This window comes from Periplaneta americana, chromosome 1 (assembly GCF_040183065.1).
Source record: "Periplaneta americana isolate PAMFEO1 chromosome 1, P.americana_PAMFEO1_priV1, whole genome shotgun sequence".
Lineage (NCBI taxonomy): Eukaryota > Metazoa > Arthropoda > Insecta > Blattodea > Blattidae > Periplaneta > Periplaneta americana.
In genome coordinates, this window is record NC_091117.1 from 122,092,643 (window position 1) to 122,110,888 (window position 18,246).

At 35.4% G+C, this 18,246-nt stretch overlaps 1 protein-coding gene across 7 annotated transcripts in view; it reads left to right on the forward strand.

Annotated features, from left to right (window-relative positions):
* LOC138700201 (organic cation transporter protein-like) overlaps positions 1–18,246 on the forward strand; it is a 117,934-nt gene that overhangs the window by 93,285 nt on the left and 6,403 nt on the right. For 6 of the 7 annotated variants that reach the window (XM_069826642.1, XM_069826668.1, XM_069826652.1 and 3 more), the window contains exons 5-8: positions 3,742–3,891; positions 7,736–7,889; positions 11,840–11,949; positions 16,026–16,240. In XM_069826642.1, the coding sequence (XP_069682743.1) occupies positions 3,742–3,891; positions 7,736–7,889; positions 11,840–11,949; positions 16,026–16,240 (629 nt within the window). The remainder of the gene's footprint in view (positions 1–3,741; positions 3,892–7,735; positions 7,890–11,839; positions 11,950–16,025; positions 16,241–18,246) is intronic. The other variant, XM_069826684.1, reaches the window with a different exon arrangement.

Here is an 18,246-nt window from a genome sequence, read left to right on the forward strand (position 1 = left end):
TAGAATATAAACGTCGATTCAGTATTTGCAGGAGAATCTTCGCCGAGTGCGATATTAGACTGATAGTTCTGAACTCCCAACATTTCTTGGCATTTTTTTTTTTTTTTTCGGTACTGGAATCAACACTGTCTCCATTCGCCTTTCTCTTATTGTTCTATTATTCGCGTGTGATTCATTACGTAAGAATGTCAAACTTTCCTTTATTTTTATCGCTCTAAGTGTAGCTCACCCGGGAAGAACAATGAAGCTTTATAAAAATTCAAGTCACATGAGACGAAACGCCAGTCAGTGCCATGAAAGACTGCTAGAGGCGCGTGGTGAAATTACATACGTTACGATTATTTTACGACAATGGTTGTTATTCTTCCTTCGAGGTGAGGAGATTATTTTCGCAGGTGGCATTTGAAGATAAGAACTCAACACGTTCTCTTGATATAAGTCCGTGCAATTTTTTCCTCTTCGAAAATGAAAGAAGTAATTACAAGCAAGGACTTCTGTGTCGACGACAGCATACTATATCTTCTGCTTCAAGATATTCTTCTCGCACCCCGATCAACAATAATAATTCCGCAGATGGCGTTCGTCGCTTTCCAGATAGCCAGTATAATCGACGAATGCAGGGATTATTAATACGTTTAAGAATTGTGATAATTGTAATTGTGTACAGACCAGAAACAAATTATGGACCACCTATTATAACATGCTTACTGAGCATGAGCAGTAGGGTCTATGTTATAACTGGAACCTGGAAAATTTATATATTACGGTATTATGATGTAACGAAGTAGGCCTACATATGATATTTCCGTGCAGAAATTCTGCGTCATCATATGATGAAAGATGACTGGAACTGAGAAAAATTCTCTCCGACACCGGGATCATATGATGACGCAAAATTTCTGCACGGAAATATCATATGTACTTCGGTACATCATAATAATATAAATTATATGCGAAAAAGAATCACCTAGTGATTTGAGACGGCGCTTACTCTGTCGGATCCCGATCACTTAGTGACTCATAACGAGTGCACCTCTGCACATGTGTGGACATTGTGCCATTGGCATACATATATATGACGCAGTGCATGAGGGTAGGCCACTAGAGGGAACCCAAGAGAAGGAATTTAAACTGAGAGGATTCAATCCGACATCGGGATGGGAATCCGGTGTGGCTTAGTGGATAGAGCGTCAGCACGTAGAGGTGAAAACCCGGGTTCAAATCACTGGTGCCGGAGAGAATTTTTTTCAGTTCCACTCATCTTTCATTTCATTATTGGAAAATTCAGATGACTCGAATTTTGTTTCTAGACCTATACATATTACTGTTTATAATATTTCTGTTGCTACTACAAAAATAACGCAAACAATTACCATTCCATTCGCAAACATGTCTACCATAAACGAGAAATAACATGCATGAACGAATACCGGACTTCTGTAGTTGCTAACATAATTACAGGCAATAAAATAATTATATACTGCCATCACCACCACCACCACCACCATTATCACGATCATCATAATCATCACCATCATCACCATTAATAGCAATACGGCTTATCTTTACAAGAATTACGTGAGAAAGTTCCACGTCCATCGTCTTAGTGGTCAACCTAAAGACTATCTATCTGTTAGCCTACTATACAACATTGGAAAAATTCCGTTCAAGAACAGCATTGCATAATGAAGGATATAATACTGAATTGAACTGAAACTACGACCTTAGAAGACCTATTACCTATTGTGCTGAACCTCAAGCTAGGCGCAATCCCAACCCACACCGGCTGACTACACTAAGGTTCGCTTCGTACCCAGGTTTCGAGCAGGTAACCCTATTCGTCTCTAGGCCACCCCCTCCGTGCTTCGCCAGTCGGCGTTTGGGGAATACAATTTAATGATGACGAAATGGAGAGCAGAAGGGTATTATGTAGATGCATAAAATGGAGAAATGGGACAACCCAGAGGAGAACTCCAACTGCAACTTTGTCCGTCACAACTGTGACTATGGGTTTTTCACGTGAAAAGTCTGACCACCCAGCCATAACGACTAGTTTAAGTAGACTTACGTAAGAACTAACATTCCACAATCACTCGTTACGGAGATATCGTTTATTTTTTAGTATCTATCGTTAAAGTAGGACGCATTATCGGAACAAGTAAAAAATGTTAATAATAGATATATGAAATATATGCTACGGCTTGTCTACTGCTTGTGTGGTATTTCTTTTTCTTTTAAGTCTCTCAGTGTGCTGGTATAACTGCGCTGCGACTTTCATTCTAGACGAGATGCAAGTTGCAGTATTCTGCTGCACAATAGCTACTTCGTCACATTAGCAATGCATTCGGTGAACTTTACCTCGCTTGAATTCAGTTTGTTCGGAAATCATATTTAATTTGTGTATAATAATGTTGACATAATATATCTTATAGATGAAGTTCATTTCAGTATAATGCAGCCAACAAATTTTTCGAATGTCCTATTTTAAACGTTGGTATTATTATAGCTATATGTAATTTATTATACAGTGATAAATACATTCTACCAGCATAAGGCATTTGAACACCTATATAGGTACACTGCTGTAGAGTAACGGTTAGCATACCTGACCGTGGAACGAGCGGGCCCAGGTTCAAATTCTGGTTGGGACAAATTATTTGATTAAGTTTTTTTCATGGTTTTCCCTCACCTCTTGGGTAACTTTCGGCGCTGGACCCCGGACTCATTTCGCAGACATTATCACCTTCGTCTCATTCAGACGCTACATAACCACAACACTTGATAAAGCGTAATAAAATAACCAATTAAAACACCTATATAAAAATCTGTGCTATGCATATTATGTCATTAGCTCTGTATTTTCAGTTTCTTTAAATTGTGGTGCGGCTTCTCCATTGTTAATTAAGTCTATCATTTCACTACTAAACATTATTCGATTTATTTCGTAGTTTATACTGCTTGATTACAAGTTCTAATAACAATCTAATCATGCACACTTAGAACTACTTGTACGACCGTCAACAGAATGTATTGATTAGAAATATGTTCCATGAGAGGTCACATAATATATTTTATAGGCGAAATTCATTTGTGTTATGTAATCAATAAATTCTTCGAATGTCCTCTTTTAAACGTTGGTATTACTGTAGAGTGTCTGTCATTTATTATGCAGTGATAAATAAATTCTACCAGTTAAGGCATTTGAACACCTATATAGGTACATTGCTGTAGAGTAACGGTTAGCATACCTGACCGTGGAACGAGCGGGCCCAGGTTCAAATTCTGGTTGGGACAAATTATTTGATTAAGTTTTTTTTTTCATGATTTTCCCTCACCTCTTGGGTAACTTTCGGCGCTGGACCCCGGACTCATTTCGCAGACATTATCACCTTCGTCTCATTCAGACGCTAGATAACCACAGCATTTGATAAAGCGTCGTAAAATAACCAATTAAAACACCTATATAATAATCCGTGTTATGCATATTATGTCATTAGCTCTGTATTTTCAGTTTCTTTAAATTGTGGTGCGGCTTCTCCATTGTTAATTAAGTCTATCATTTCACTACTAAGCATTATTCGATCTGTTTCGTAGTTTAAATACTGTTTGAGTACAAGTTGTAATAAGTCTAATTATGCACATTTAGAAGTACTTGTGAAACCACCAACAGAATGCAGACCTATTTGTTACAAGTATGTTTCATGAGAGTTGACAATTTAATAATAATATTTTTGTGTACAGGCATGGAACTGGTTGGACCCCGGGCCCGAGTTCTGGGAGGTACAGTAATATCCGTCTTCTACACCTTCGGAGAGGTGATACTAGGGGTCGTCGCATGGTCGTCGTCAGAGTCTTCTACATTCCAATTTTCTTCTGTTTCTCTTATCTATGGTATGTTCTTCATACTACATAAAATCATTGTACCTGAAACTAGAACTTCTCGACATCCGAAAATCAGGCTGGGTTATCAATGTGAGGGATTCATTCCTCAAAGGAGGCCATGTTGACTTAGGTTTATGTGATAGACTCCAGTTTAATTTAAAAAAAATTGGGATATTAGTTTAAAAAGAAGCTACGTTTGATACTCTTCAGTTTATGTCCATATTAAGATTTTTCAGTAGCGACGAGTCGTTAGAATCACTATGAATTTGTGAAAATAAATTTATTTGAACTTTTCTTCATTAACTCCTGGTGATTCTAGCTAGACCAGCCAAGTTCCCATTACCAACGGCAGGAGTCCGAACGACTGAGCTCTTGCATGTTTCCTGTTGTAGCGATAGCAGCGCCCTCATCTTCAATCGGTAATTTTTTAGTCGGTTATTTAACGACGCTGTATCAACTACTAGATTATTTAGCGTCGATGAGATTGGTGATAGCGAAATGGTATTTGGCGACATGAGGCCGAGGATTCGCCACAGGTTACCTGATATTCACCTTACTGTTGAGGAAAACCTCGGATAAACCCAACCAGGTAATCAGCCCAAGCGGGGATCGAACAGCGCCCGAGCGCAACTTCAGACCGGCAGGCAAGCGTCTTAACCGACTGAGCCACGCCGGTGGCTCCCAATCGGTAATAAGAAGTTGGTGAGTCTATACTTGTTGCTACTGAAAAATTTCAATATGAGCAGAAATTATAAAAGTTCTACTGTTATTAAATTACTTTTAATATGACTTGAAATAAATGTAATAAAATATTTAAGATTTCTGAAAGTGATAAATAAAATAGGTATAAGAGAGAATTTAATAAATACAATACAGAATTCTAAGTCTTTACAAAAGACTTTAACATTATTTCGAACTACGAGACTAAATGATTTGATGACTTGTTCGTATTATTTTAGTAATCATAGCACAAACTTAATTACTTGAAGCAATCCTGCCTATAAACACTGCGTATGTCACCTGACACCTGATACACGGGCAAGCAAAAAATCAATCCTTCAACCCGTTTGTGAGAAGTTTCAAGCTAGTAACTGAGCTACTGTGTCCAAGTTCTTACAATATTGTATATTTAGTATTACGGTTACCGTCGTCGTCGCCACCATAGTAATAGTCATCAATCTAGGATTGGAAGGATCTCCCGTTCTGTCTCAGAATTCTAATCCTTTTTCCATTTCATTTCATTTATTGTATCTCATAGATATGACATTAGCATCGCAGCTTCAAGATGTGAAACAAGTCAAAAGTTATACATTTTTTACGAGATGATGTAAGGCAGAGGATTACCTGACATTTGCCCTACGGTTGAGGAAAAACTCGGGAAAAGCTCAATCAAGTAATTAACCAAAACGGGAATCTAACCCAAGCCCACGCAGCTCCGAATCAGCATGCAAGCGAGTCTGCCTACTGAGCTACGCTGGTGACTGTACAAAAATATACAATACACGAACAGATTAATTCAATTTACAAACCTAAACAATTCATCAGTTAACTGTAAAAAAATATGCAGTATGCAAGTAGATTAATTCAATTTACAAACCTAAACAATTCATCAGTTAAGCTGTAAAAAAATATGCAGTATGCAAGTAGATTAATTCAATTTACAAACCTAAACAATTCATCAGTTAAGCTGTAAAAAAATATGCAGTATGCAAGTAGATTAATTCAATTTACAAACCTAAACAATTCATCAGTTAAGCTGTAAAAAAAATATGCAGTATGCAAGTAGATTAATTCAATTTACAAACCTAAACAATTCATCAGTTAAGCTGTAAAAAAATATGCAGTATGCAAGTAGATTAATTCAATTTACAAACCTAAATAATTCGTCAGTTAAGCTGTAAAAAAATATGCAGTATGCAAGTAGATTAATTCAATTTACAAACCTAAATAATTCGTCAATTAAGCTGTACAAAAATATGCAGTATGCAAGTAGATTAATTCAATTTACAAACCTAAATAATTCGTCAGTTAAGCTGTACAAAAATATGCAGTATGCAAGTAGATTAATTCAATTTACAAACCTAAATAATTCGTCAGTTAAGCTGTAAAAAAATATGCAGTATGCAAGTAGATTAATTCAATTTACAAACCTAAATAATTCGTCAGTTGAACTATACAAAAGTGTAGGCTATAATAGTCCACCGTTGTAACTGAGCGGTCCCGGGTTCGATCCCCGGTCGGGACGAGTTGCCTGTGAGGTTTTTTCGTTTTTTTTTTTTTTCCCCTCACTCCTATGGATGAAAATCAGGTAACTTTATCAGGCGATTGGAACCCCACTCATCTTCGCCACTTCCTTTCCTCCCCTGTCATCCTTTCATTCATCATCCCGTTACTTCTTCTGGTTTTCAGATCGCTCTACAGGCGGCCCTCCGAAGCTGCTGGCTCTCTCGACCGGCCTCCGTGGGTTATATTCATGCGATGATGGATAGCTTCTGCAACGGAACCCGGGGCAGATCTTCTCGGGGGAGAACTTCAGCCTCGGACTGTTAAGGGAGCCTTGGGGGAGGGTTGCCGTAGCAGGAGTGGTACATGGACTGTGTTGGCTGTAGGGACCGGTCGTTAAGGGGGTCAAGTGGTTAGGTCGATGCGCGTAGAAAATCGGTGGGCACGCAACTCATCCCATATAGGGGATGTACAATAGACCTCAGGTCGTAGTGCGTGGGATGTTCCCTACCTCCCTCCTAACAATTAAAAAAAAATAGGCTATAGTGCATAGCAAGCAGATTATTTCAATTTGCAAGCATAAACAATTCAATCAATTGAGCTATACAGAAATATACAATACGTAGCAAGCAGATCTAGAATCATCTAATCAATAAGTATACCAGTAATGTAATTGCTCAAAAATATTCTCAGGCGACCATCTGTGTTTTCTCATTATTGCATATTATCATACAAGAAATGCCATATAAAATAGATTACGTTAACACACTTATAGAATAATATTATTTATAATACAAAAATTGATTTAAAAAGGTGAACGCAATTATTTTTGTTATGTTATAACTTCATTATGAAGTCATTGCCTATTACTTATTTGAACGTGTGTTAGTTCAGCTGAATGGAATATTGCAAGAGTTTAGTTGAGTATGGTTTGCGATTTCATTGCTTTGTTCATTTCAAGGCAATCTTCCTTTAAAAGAGGAAAGAAAATACATATTTAAGATTTTTTGAAGGGTGATATTTCATCCATGAAAGCTGTCATTGATCGTGTGTAGTGGAATACTGGATATTTTATTTCTTTCTAACTGAGATTGTCTTAGGTCTATGCCTCAGTTTCAAGCTAGGATACACAATGAACATCCAATTTTCCCTCCTGCACCTTTAATTTCTCTCTCAATAATAGCATGAATTAGTAAACTCAAATTAATGCTTAGATATATAAAACTTCCCAACATTGAAATTTATTAAATTAAATGAATGCTTTGGAGCAGTATTTCTTGTATTGTAAGAACAAATGACAAAAGTTTCAACAGCATTAACAAATATTATGATATCAAAGTCCATCATAGTTTACTCAACAGCTAAGACTAATATAACAGTCTTTTAAGCGAGTCATAGGTTTGAATCCAGCACAGTACGTGGATTTTTTATGAATATGATGTCCTGTGTTTTCTTAGATTGAGGTCTGATGGTTTTTGGACACTGTGTCATGATATTTTTACTGTGTGGCAGTTTGTTTAAAAGTTCAGACGTAAGCTACATTTTAAGGTCCTCCAAACAATATCAGCATCATTGAGTACAATGTTATAACATAACTAAATCTACTTATTTTTAATTTGTGTTTGAACAGGTTACTTCCAGAATCAGTGAGATGGCTCCTGACTATGGGAAAGATAGAGGAAGCCCGAAACACGATTATTAAAGCTGCAAAACGAAATGGAGTTAAACTATCAGAAGAAACTCTGAACAAGTTCGAAATGAACTCCTTGTGCGAACATAAATCTGTAAGTTTGGATTGCATTGTATCGAGTAGCTAAAATTGAAGCAACGAGTTCAAAAAACATTTAGGTCAATTTGTTTAAGCTTTGTAAAAAATAAAAAAAAATTGTCTCTGGCCATCTAAATTATTGTTTTAACATATAATCTTACCTGGTTAAATTAAAGAACAAAACAAATTACTATGCTAATTTACAAAGCTGTGACAATTTTGTAAATATCTAAAAAAAATCTGTTCAAAGTTTTAAAAAGTGAATGGTTATGAACTCATGTAATGAAATAATTTTCTAAGCAACCGTTTTATTTAAAAAATATCAAAATTTCAATATGTCTTTCTACAAGTATGTCTGGGTGGGTAAACATATGTCAAAATAATAATAATATACAAAATACAGAGTACAGTTATAGACTACCAAAATTTTGCACACTGTACAGTCTTAGAAAAGAGTTTTGTCGCACAGATACTTGTAAGTCCCAGAAAGGAGCCAGTGCGCATGATCAGAGGACGAGCGACATTGTTCACAAGAGAACGACTAGTTAAGGTAATATAATTAGTTTCGGAATGTAGGCTTTCACGGCCGGCGTTATAGGGATCGATGTTATCCGGGCTGAAGGGCCGTGGTCTGTTGGCGCTATTGCTACCATACGTTTCGTCTGCTGCTCCGGCAGACATCGTCAGTGGTGTGGCACACGGGAGCGCAAAGATCTCCTTAGCGTGCTGGAAACGACTTGGACTGTGGCTGGTTGCCTTGCTGTATTTAAGGCCACGATCCATCCCGACCTTAAAGTTTTAACGATAAGTTTTCTTAAAATAAGATGCTAGGAAGGTTTTCTATTCGGACGCGGTGCAGGGATTTGAATTGGGCGAATTTAACGCTAGGGACTTGAACGATTATGAAAAAATACATGAAAACCGATTCCTTAAAATCGAATACTTGAATGGTTCCCTAGCTCATTGGATTACAAACCAAACGAAGGAGCGTGGCCACTAATTGTTATTCTACGTATCATGTTGAGATCTTTATGGCCATTGCCTGCGTTGTATCTGAGGATAGTCAAACTTCGGTCACTTTGATTTCCAAAATCAACGGACTTACGTTTGGTTTTATTTGGAGTGTGATGATGTGACCAAAGTGTTATTTATCATTAAGGAGATTCATATTCCTTAAGGAGATTCAAGAATAACTTAAAAAGTTGTGTATAAAGAACAAATTAAAATTAAGGTGACATTTAACATTTAATTTTTTAAGGTGACATGTATTTATTTAGCCTGACGAATTACTCCCTTGGTTTGAATTGTAAATTATTTAAAAAAAAAGGTGTAAGTGGGTCTTAGACTAGAAATGTTTAGCTTAAATGTAGTTTTGTTTATAAGTATGCATAAGGGTGTAATTATTTGTCTTATTTGAATTGTTGTATCAGTGAAGCGAGGTGAGTCAGTGAAGTTATGGTATTTACAGTGCAGTGAATAGTTCCGATCAGTAATAATTTATAGCGTCAATGAAATGTGTTCTATAGTGTCAGTGAAATGTGTTACAGAGTGTCAGTGAAATGCGTCATAGTGCCACTACAGTAAGTGAGATGAGAGTAAAGTGAAAGACTATGGAAACGTATACATGTACGGCCTATACATACTGTATGTAGGTTGTATTGTAAAATTAGGTTAGTTTATGTTTTATTATTAATTGTAATCATTGTGTTATTGTGTATTGTTTATATTGTGTATACCACTGCCACGGGGTGCTTGTCCACTTGCAGTGTAAATAAATACATACCAAGATGTTATCTCACACAATATTACTTTCCAAAACAGCCATACATTACGAATAAGTTATGTAGGGCAACCGAAATCTGTTCCGCTAATTTCTTTTAGTAATTTAGGAAATCGTATAAATATATTTTGAGTAAATAGTCATTCTGTCTGGCATTAATGTTAGCTAAGACCAATTAATTTTAGTAAAAATATTAATAGTTCATGTGCATAATTCTCTGCCGAATTGACTTGTAAATACTAAATGTGAACAAAATCCGTCCAATACTTGAGGAGAAATCACAGTGCACAAACGGGAAGACGGTTAGATAGTCAGACAATGTGAAAAAATCAGATGCTTAAACACACATATTTTACAGAAAACCTTGAAATATATTTTTGCAGCATTACAGTAGATTTTATTTTAATTAGGTACTTCGTATATTGTCAGTAAACATTCTAATTTCCTGAATGGTTCTCAGAAGAAATAAAAAATATAGAATCTTTAAATTTTCGTATATGAATGTATTTATTTACACTGCAAGTGGGCAAACAACCGGAGGCAGTTGTACACACAATAAAAACAATACACAATAAAATTACAAATACACAATAAAATTACAAGCACAATAAAATTACAAAGCCAATAAAATTACAATACACAATAATTACAATAAATAATACATAAAATAACCTAATTAATAGGTTAACCTAATTTTACATTACAACCTACATATGTATAGGTTCTACGTAAGTTTCACATTGGTACTGATAATAATCTTTCACTTTACTCTCATCTCACTCATTGTACTGGCATTCACTATAGAACACATTTCATTGACGCTATAAATTATCACTGATCGAAATTATTCACTGCACTGTAAAACCATAACTTCACTGACTCACCACGCTTCATTGATACAACAGTTCAAAAAAGACAAACAAATTAAACCCTTATTCATACTTATAAACAGAACTACATTTAAACTATACATTTCTATAGATAAATACAATATAATATTTGTTACTCAGTCAAATGACAAATCAATGTAAAATAATGGCTTATATTATATGGTCATTAAGTTTTATACACATAAATTACATATTGCAAACGTTTTCGCCCATTCAGGCATCTTCAGGCACAATATACAATATCTCAATATCAAACTGTATAGTCATTTCATTGGTGGTAGATAAACTGTTTCAAATTAATGATGTACAACATCTCCATAATTAAAATATAATATTACAGGTCATAAAATTAAAATAATGTTAAACTTAGAAACAATGTAGTGTTATGATTTAAACTTCATAATATTCTGTGAAACTCTTATTCAGTATATAAAAATATATTATGAAGTTTAAATCATAACACTACATTGTTTCTAATTTTAACATTATTTTAATTTTATGACCTGTAATATTACATTTTAATTATGGAGATGATGTGCATCATTAATTTTAAACAGTTTATCTACCACCAATGAAATGACTATACAGTTTGATATTGAGATATTGTATAATTGTGCCTGAAGATGCCTGAATGGGCGAAAACGTTTGCAATATGTAATTTATGTGTATAAAACTTAATGACCATATAATATAAGCCATTATTTTACATTGATTTGTCATTTGACTGAGTAACAAATATTATATTGTATTTATCTATATTAACTGACAATCTGAACAATTTTCATCATGCTCTTTAAGTTAAACATTTCTAGTCTAAGACCCTCTTACAAGCTAGTTTTTAAATAGTTTACAATTCAAACCAAGGGAATAACTCGCCAGACTAAGTAAATACATGTCACCTTAATTTTAATTTACACTTTATACGCAACTTTTTAAGTTATTCTTGAATCTCCCTAAGGAAGAACAGCCCTCAAAGACCGCTGCAGGTAGGTCATTCCAATCTTTATAGCTCGATTTAAAAATGAGAACTTACTTACATCCGTTCTATATTATTACTTCTAATTGTCTGTGGACTAATTAAAGATAATATACGAATCAGATTTTCTGTAGGAGCTATCTATGATCACAGGCTGTAATCACGATTAGTGCACAAATATTTGCTTTTCGTCATTGTGGCCTGGCGTCGTTTAAAGGAGTTTAATACTGTAAGGTGAAAAATGACCAAAAACAAAATAGGTGCTTGGATAAAACTACGACAGAATTTAGACATTTGATTAGTATCTGTTTTCGTTTCAGTTTCATGATGTGTCGGATGAAGAAGAAGAAAAGTCTGCCAAGGAAATTCTGAAACAGGTCATGCGTTCTAAGATACTACTTCTGAGAGTTGTCAACTGTTCATTTTGTTGGTGAGTATAAAATTAAAAAATTTACAAAAAGGATCATTGTCCTCTTACTATGTTTTCTCTTCAGCGGATCGATTGCAAATTAGACCTCACTCAATTGTTTTCGTATTTTTTAGTTCACATATCTATCCTCTTTATCCCAGTTTCTTCTTAATCTGTTCTATATATTCACAGTCTGCCAATGGATCTTTTCTCCTTATGATTAACAATCAACATTCTTACTAATACGGTCTATTTCTGTATTAGTTCACATATCCAAACCATTTCATTCCATCATATTTGTTAGTGTTAAGGTAGTTTTTCAATATTAAAAGGGTCTAGATACACTTAAAATCGTATTAGGTCCGTTCTTATTTCTCCCAACATATTTGTCATAAATTTTTATTTTATTTGTCCGAAGTCTACATATTTATACAGAGTATTCAATAAGGATTACAGTACATAGGCCTATTTGACAAAAGGTAGTATTTACCAAAATGCAAATTAATTTAAAAAGCTTTTACATAAATCCAATAGAACAATTTTCTGGAAATTACAGACGATTTTTTTATCAATCAGTAGTTTAGGGTAAATTAGGGTCTGTTGGACAGCCGGGCATGTTGGACACTTTGTACTTTAACGTGTTACCTCGCCACTTGTGGGCACCACATTCTGCTAGAAGTCAATGATGGACGTAGCCAAGAGTGAGGCTACTTCCGTCATTGACTTCTAGCAGAATGTAATACCCACAAGTGGCGAGGTAACACGTTAAAGTACAAAGTGTCCAACATGCCCCACTGTCCAACAGACCCTAATTTACCCTATCAGTAATATGACGCTAAGTACAATATATCGAACGTAAAAGACAAAAACTCTCACATTTTTTTTACAGTTTATAATTGGCCCGCACGGTCACCTGATCTTAATTCTTTAGATATTTGGCTGTGACGATGTAAAAATCTACGGTATATTCAACGCCAATCAATGACTAGGAATCACTACGTCAAGGGAATGTGAATGTCTGTCAGCAGATTCGTGGGAAACCATGAATTCTTGAAGGAACGCGAGCTTCTCTGCTGCAAAGACTTGAACAGATCATAATAAACACATGCCACTTTCGACATACAATAATTATTGATACCATAAATTAATGTGCTTCATGTAAAATGACCAGTAAATTCATTGTTCAAAAGCATAACAGTAAAGCACATTTGATCATATGCCTACTTAGTCCCTTTCCTTGGGAATATCTAACGATGTTTCATAATTATTGCCACAAGGGTAGCAACACAATGAACCACGGGCCCAGTGTTTGAAGATAGATAATTATGATTATGACGATGATGGTGAAGACTGATGAATTAATTCAATTATTAATTGTGCGGAGTATGTGACTGAAAGCACATAAAGTACGACTGTTGTATTCTACTAAGAATTGTGTCAATTAATGTGCTATTTTGAGATTTAATTTTAAATGTTACACATTTAAATTTATGCTCAATATTTAGGGAAGTATATTGTTACAAGAAAGTCTGCGTGAAATTGAAATAAGAATTCATATTCAAAAGAATGTCCTGTGTTTTATGTCATTTCTTGTGACAGTGACTTCATCTCTTTTAGACTTAAAATACCCTTAAGACAGAGATTTTGTCCATTTCCTCTACCTAACCTTAGGAGAACATATGGCGAGACTTTCATGACGAAGTGTTCGTCGATAAAGACTAGAATCCGGATAACGACTTATCCCGTTGTTGCCTTAACGGGACAGCATGAATATTAAAGAAGAAAACTGAAAATGGTCTCCAACAATTGGGTTTGTATATTTGTCTCTTTCTTCCTCCTCCCCTCTTTCTCTTAGACTTTGTAATTCTGCCAACTGCCATATTACATATTGGTAACATATATAGACCAATAACATGCTTGCGCAACTAACCCGAGTGAGGGGAACAGCTTAAATCCCCCCCCCCCATCTATCGCTGTGACGTAATGAAACATCTGCTACTAATTTCCTCTCACTCGGGTGAGTTGCGCAAGCATGCTATAGTCAGTAGTGGAAAGTAGAACATCCCCCTCTCGGCCTGTCCCTCACTGTACTCATATTACGTCACTTCAACGTCATACTAACGTCATGGACGACAGTAATGGGAGACATTACGTCACAGCTTAGTCACACCTGCACGTCCATGGCCTATAGTATTACGCAGCCTACAACAGTAGCTTTCCGAGCAGCAGCCTTCCATTCACACAATTATTAAGCTACCAAGTCAGTTGAATGATTACGAATTAAATTCAGTCATTAAAATGTTTGCTAAAATGACTTCACAACGCGGAAGGAGAGAGATGAAATGTAAAGTTGTCTTTTAGTTATAAGATGTGTACGGAAGAGAGAAAAAAAAAAAGCAAAAACCCAGTAGGGCGGTAAAATGAAATTTAAACTAACCTGAAGTGAGTAGAGCGTATAATAAAACTACGATTGTTTTAAGCCAAAAAAACTTAATTCAAAGAAACTGAAACTAACCTAGAAAAACACAACTATCCTAAACAATTGAAAAATATGCCAAAAACTAAAACTAGCATCAGAAAACTAAACCTAAGGTAAAGAAACACAAAATAATGTAAACGAACTTAAACTATCCCAAGAAAACCAAACACAACCTAAATAATATGATTAAGGAACCAGGATTAACGTTAAATATTAGGTTTTGTCTACTAAAACAACTATTCCACGGCATTAGAATTAAACTTTTATTGAAAGTATGTGCGTAGTACTGCACTCAAAGTAGCCTAATTATGTTAGTCTTTCTTCGTTTGGGTACATTATTTCTAGATTGGGAATTATCTTTCTCTTCACGTTTTCTTTTTCTATGAAGTCTCATACATTCTGCGCGACAGCTTACTGTAGGCATTTGTGTATCTGTGCATGACGTCACACGCTTGCAGTTAAGGTTATAGCGTCATGCTCTCAGCATAGTAGCTGCTTAAGTTAAACAAAAATGGTACTAACTTGTAAATTGTAAGAAATACGAGTACATCAAAGAGGATTGCATTTTTAAAAGGTCGCATTTATTAACGCATTTCACTCGCAATGTCTCGCGCCATCTTTTACGATTTGGCCATAGCAAATAGTTGAACGTCTGTGAAATTAGGAAAAGTATTACATTTTTTTTGGATTATTGTTTAAACAATGGAAAAATTTTATTTTGGGGATAAAATGAACATCATTTTTGGATAGCCTCTTTAATTTAAATACAACATGTCTCTTTGAATACCTTACTATTTAATAAATTATTAGCAGCCAAAGACGGAGTTCCGTTAGTGTAAAGACCATTCGTTATTCCATGAAACCAAATGCATGCGTGTACTGTAGCTTATGGTAACAACCTTATTGTGAGGGTAAGTGATCCATCTAGCTATAAGTAGCTACAAGTGGATGAGTAGCGAGGGAGGGAACTTCCCAGTCCACTTTCTTCTTCCCCTCACGCATAGGTAGGTTTCACGAAATAACGAATGGCTTATACGCGAAACTCTGCCCATTTCATCCTAGTGACCCTCAAGTTATAACGTTAGTTCACATTTAATATGTATAAATTATCTAAGAAACTACTAAAATTAACCCGAAGACACTAGAAATAACATAAAGAAATCAAACCTAACATAAACAAGAAATACTAAAAGAAACAACTTATGGAAATTAAAAGTAGCATAAACAAACAAAAGTTAGAATGTAATTTTATTAAATAAACAGAAGTTAACCTAAACAAACCATTCTCATAGTAATATGTTTATATCGTAGCTCTGCAGAATCCCATGCGGTGCGAGCTCATATGTGTATTCGTCACGAGCAACTGCAGATGAATGCAAGAAACGGCATAAGTCTTCATCCGGATTCTATGCTTTACCCTGCATATGGTATGTACCATAGACGACATAAGAAATTACATTGAAACTACTGCGCGATTTTTGAACTCACGCCCATAGCTTACACGCCAAATTTAAGGTACGTCCTAGTCGTTTAATGCAATACGACCGGCATACCATTAATGTTCATGTTTTTTCTTCAGAGCTTGTCATTTCTCACTTTGGTTTTGTAACTCTTGAAGGGCTACCATCACATTCGTCTTCTTCGGCTTGTCTCTGACTTCGGTGTCGGTGGGAGGCAACAAATTCACAAGCTTCACTTTGGCGGCCCTCATCGAGCTTCCCGCTTATGCAGTATTCTTCTTCACCATGGACAGATTCGGCAGAAAGGCTACCCTCTGCGTTTCCCTCGTTGTCTCCGGCATTAGCTGCATTTCATTCGCCTTTGTACCTACAGGTGAGAGATATTTTTTTAACTTTTATTGAGTGAAATATTTTTTTCATAATTTTAATGATTTAGTATGTAAGTAATTTTAAAATGAATTGCAGACTTCAGTAAAATTTGAACAAATAATGTACTCTAGTTTCATATACTGCATGTAAAATTATTAATATCACATATTTAGGACTATCTTGGGGAAACGGAGAAATCTTTGTATAGAAATTGTTTGGATACAATTATAAGATCATTCAAAATTCACTTCAAACGTTAAAGCGATATAAATATTATAATATTTGAGATAGAAAGAAAAAAACATCACTAAGTTTGGGCAAACAATGGCATTTGGCTTTATAAACATAGGGAATATGTACGCCGTTCTCTTGTTCAACATACACCATTCTTTTTGAGACACGGTCAGCATTTTGCAATATTTTGAAATATTTCCAATTTCTTGCGCGATATCATCTTTTAGTTGCTGCATGATTGCTGAGTGTGCCAAGAAACTCGTTCTTCAAAATAGCCCCACAACCAAAATTTGGACGGTTTGATGGAGATCATAGAGGCCATATTGTTGGAAAATACCAACAATTGACACGATTGCGAGAGATCCGTGTGTTGCAGGGGTGTAGATATGAGTGGTGCGCCATGTTGCATGAAGATTATAATTCTCATTTTTCGTGATTCCTCAGTCCAGGCGTGACAAAGTTCTGTAGTATACTGCAGTAAAGTTTCAGTACCGGTAGGGCCTACCTGTTTACTGTGGCAGCCTCCATTATTCCATTATTGTCTTCTTCGAAGGAACACGGACCAATGAATTACTAAGCGAGGCCACTGGCTTCCAAATCATGAAGACCTTGCTGAATTAAAACCTGGAGTAATTTTCATACAAAATTATGCAATTACGTATGTTATGTCAAATGTTAAGAAAGAAGTGTGTTTTGTCTGTTCAGAAAACTCAGTCCAGCCAATGATAAACATGTTAAGTCGAATCTCTGTTAGCCCAAATGAAGTGGAAAGATATTTTTTCTGTTTCCTATATTCTTTGAGTGCGAAAACTGGTTTTAGTTTATATGAGTACAAACAGTGGTTTAATTGGTCCGGAACGCACCGGATCACGTCCCGGTAAATAAAATTGTGTGCAGTCAGAAACATGACGATATCTAACTTCACATCCTCTACGAGTTCTTATGGTGATTGCTAATTTATGAAGTGTGTTCCTGTAAACATTTTTTTCGAAATAAATCACTGGGCACAGACTAAGATTCTTCCATAGAATTCTCCAAACTGAGCTGTAACTCATTTGAAGATGTCTGGACATATTACTAATACTACTAATTATATAATACCGGTAATAATTTCTGTCAGTTTCATTATTTGTCTGAAAAATCTCACCAGCAATGACGTCACTGATTGATTACTTCTGGTCTTCTAGATTTCTTCTCATAAGCAACAGAATCAGTTCCCTCAGACTTATTGTTTAAATACCCGTAATTACGAATGGAGCATGGGCCTTCTCTTAAATTTGTTATGTGTTCTAAATTTCCCAGTCCATCGAGGAAACAGTAAGTTTGAAAAATCGAGGCGAAGTCGAGTCTTTTTATCCTCGAAGACAATAACAAAACAATAATTTTATTATTATTATTATTATTATTATTATTATTATTATTATTATTATCCCCTGTATATGATTTAATTACTATAGCAACCCGTCCTGTCGCCCATTTGGTCCATCTGCTTATAGATGTAGGCCCTAGTATTTCGGTATTGAAAGTCGATAATTTTGTTGAAGGTGAGTTTCTGTTATGATAAGTACATCTACATCATATTGTTGAAGAAAATGTTGTAATAAATATTTATCTCTTTAAATTCCGTTAGCGTTCCAATTTACAATATGAAGAGGATATGATCTGGACTCTTGTGTTCTATTCGTAGCTGGTAGATGGTATTGTTAAAGTGTTGAAATGTGTTCGAATTATTTCTTCCGGGGAAGAAAAGAAAGAGATGATAACTAAAAACATAGC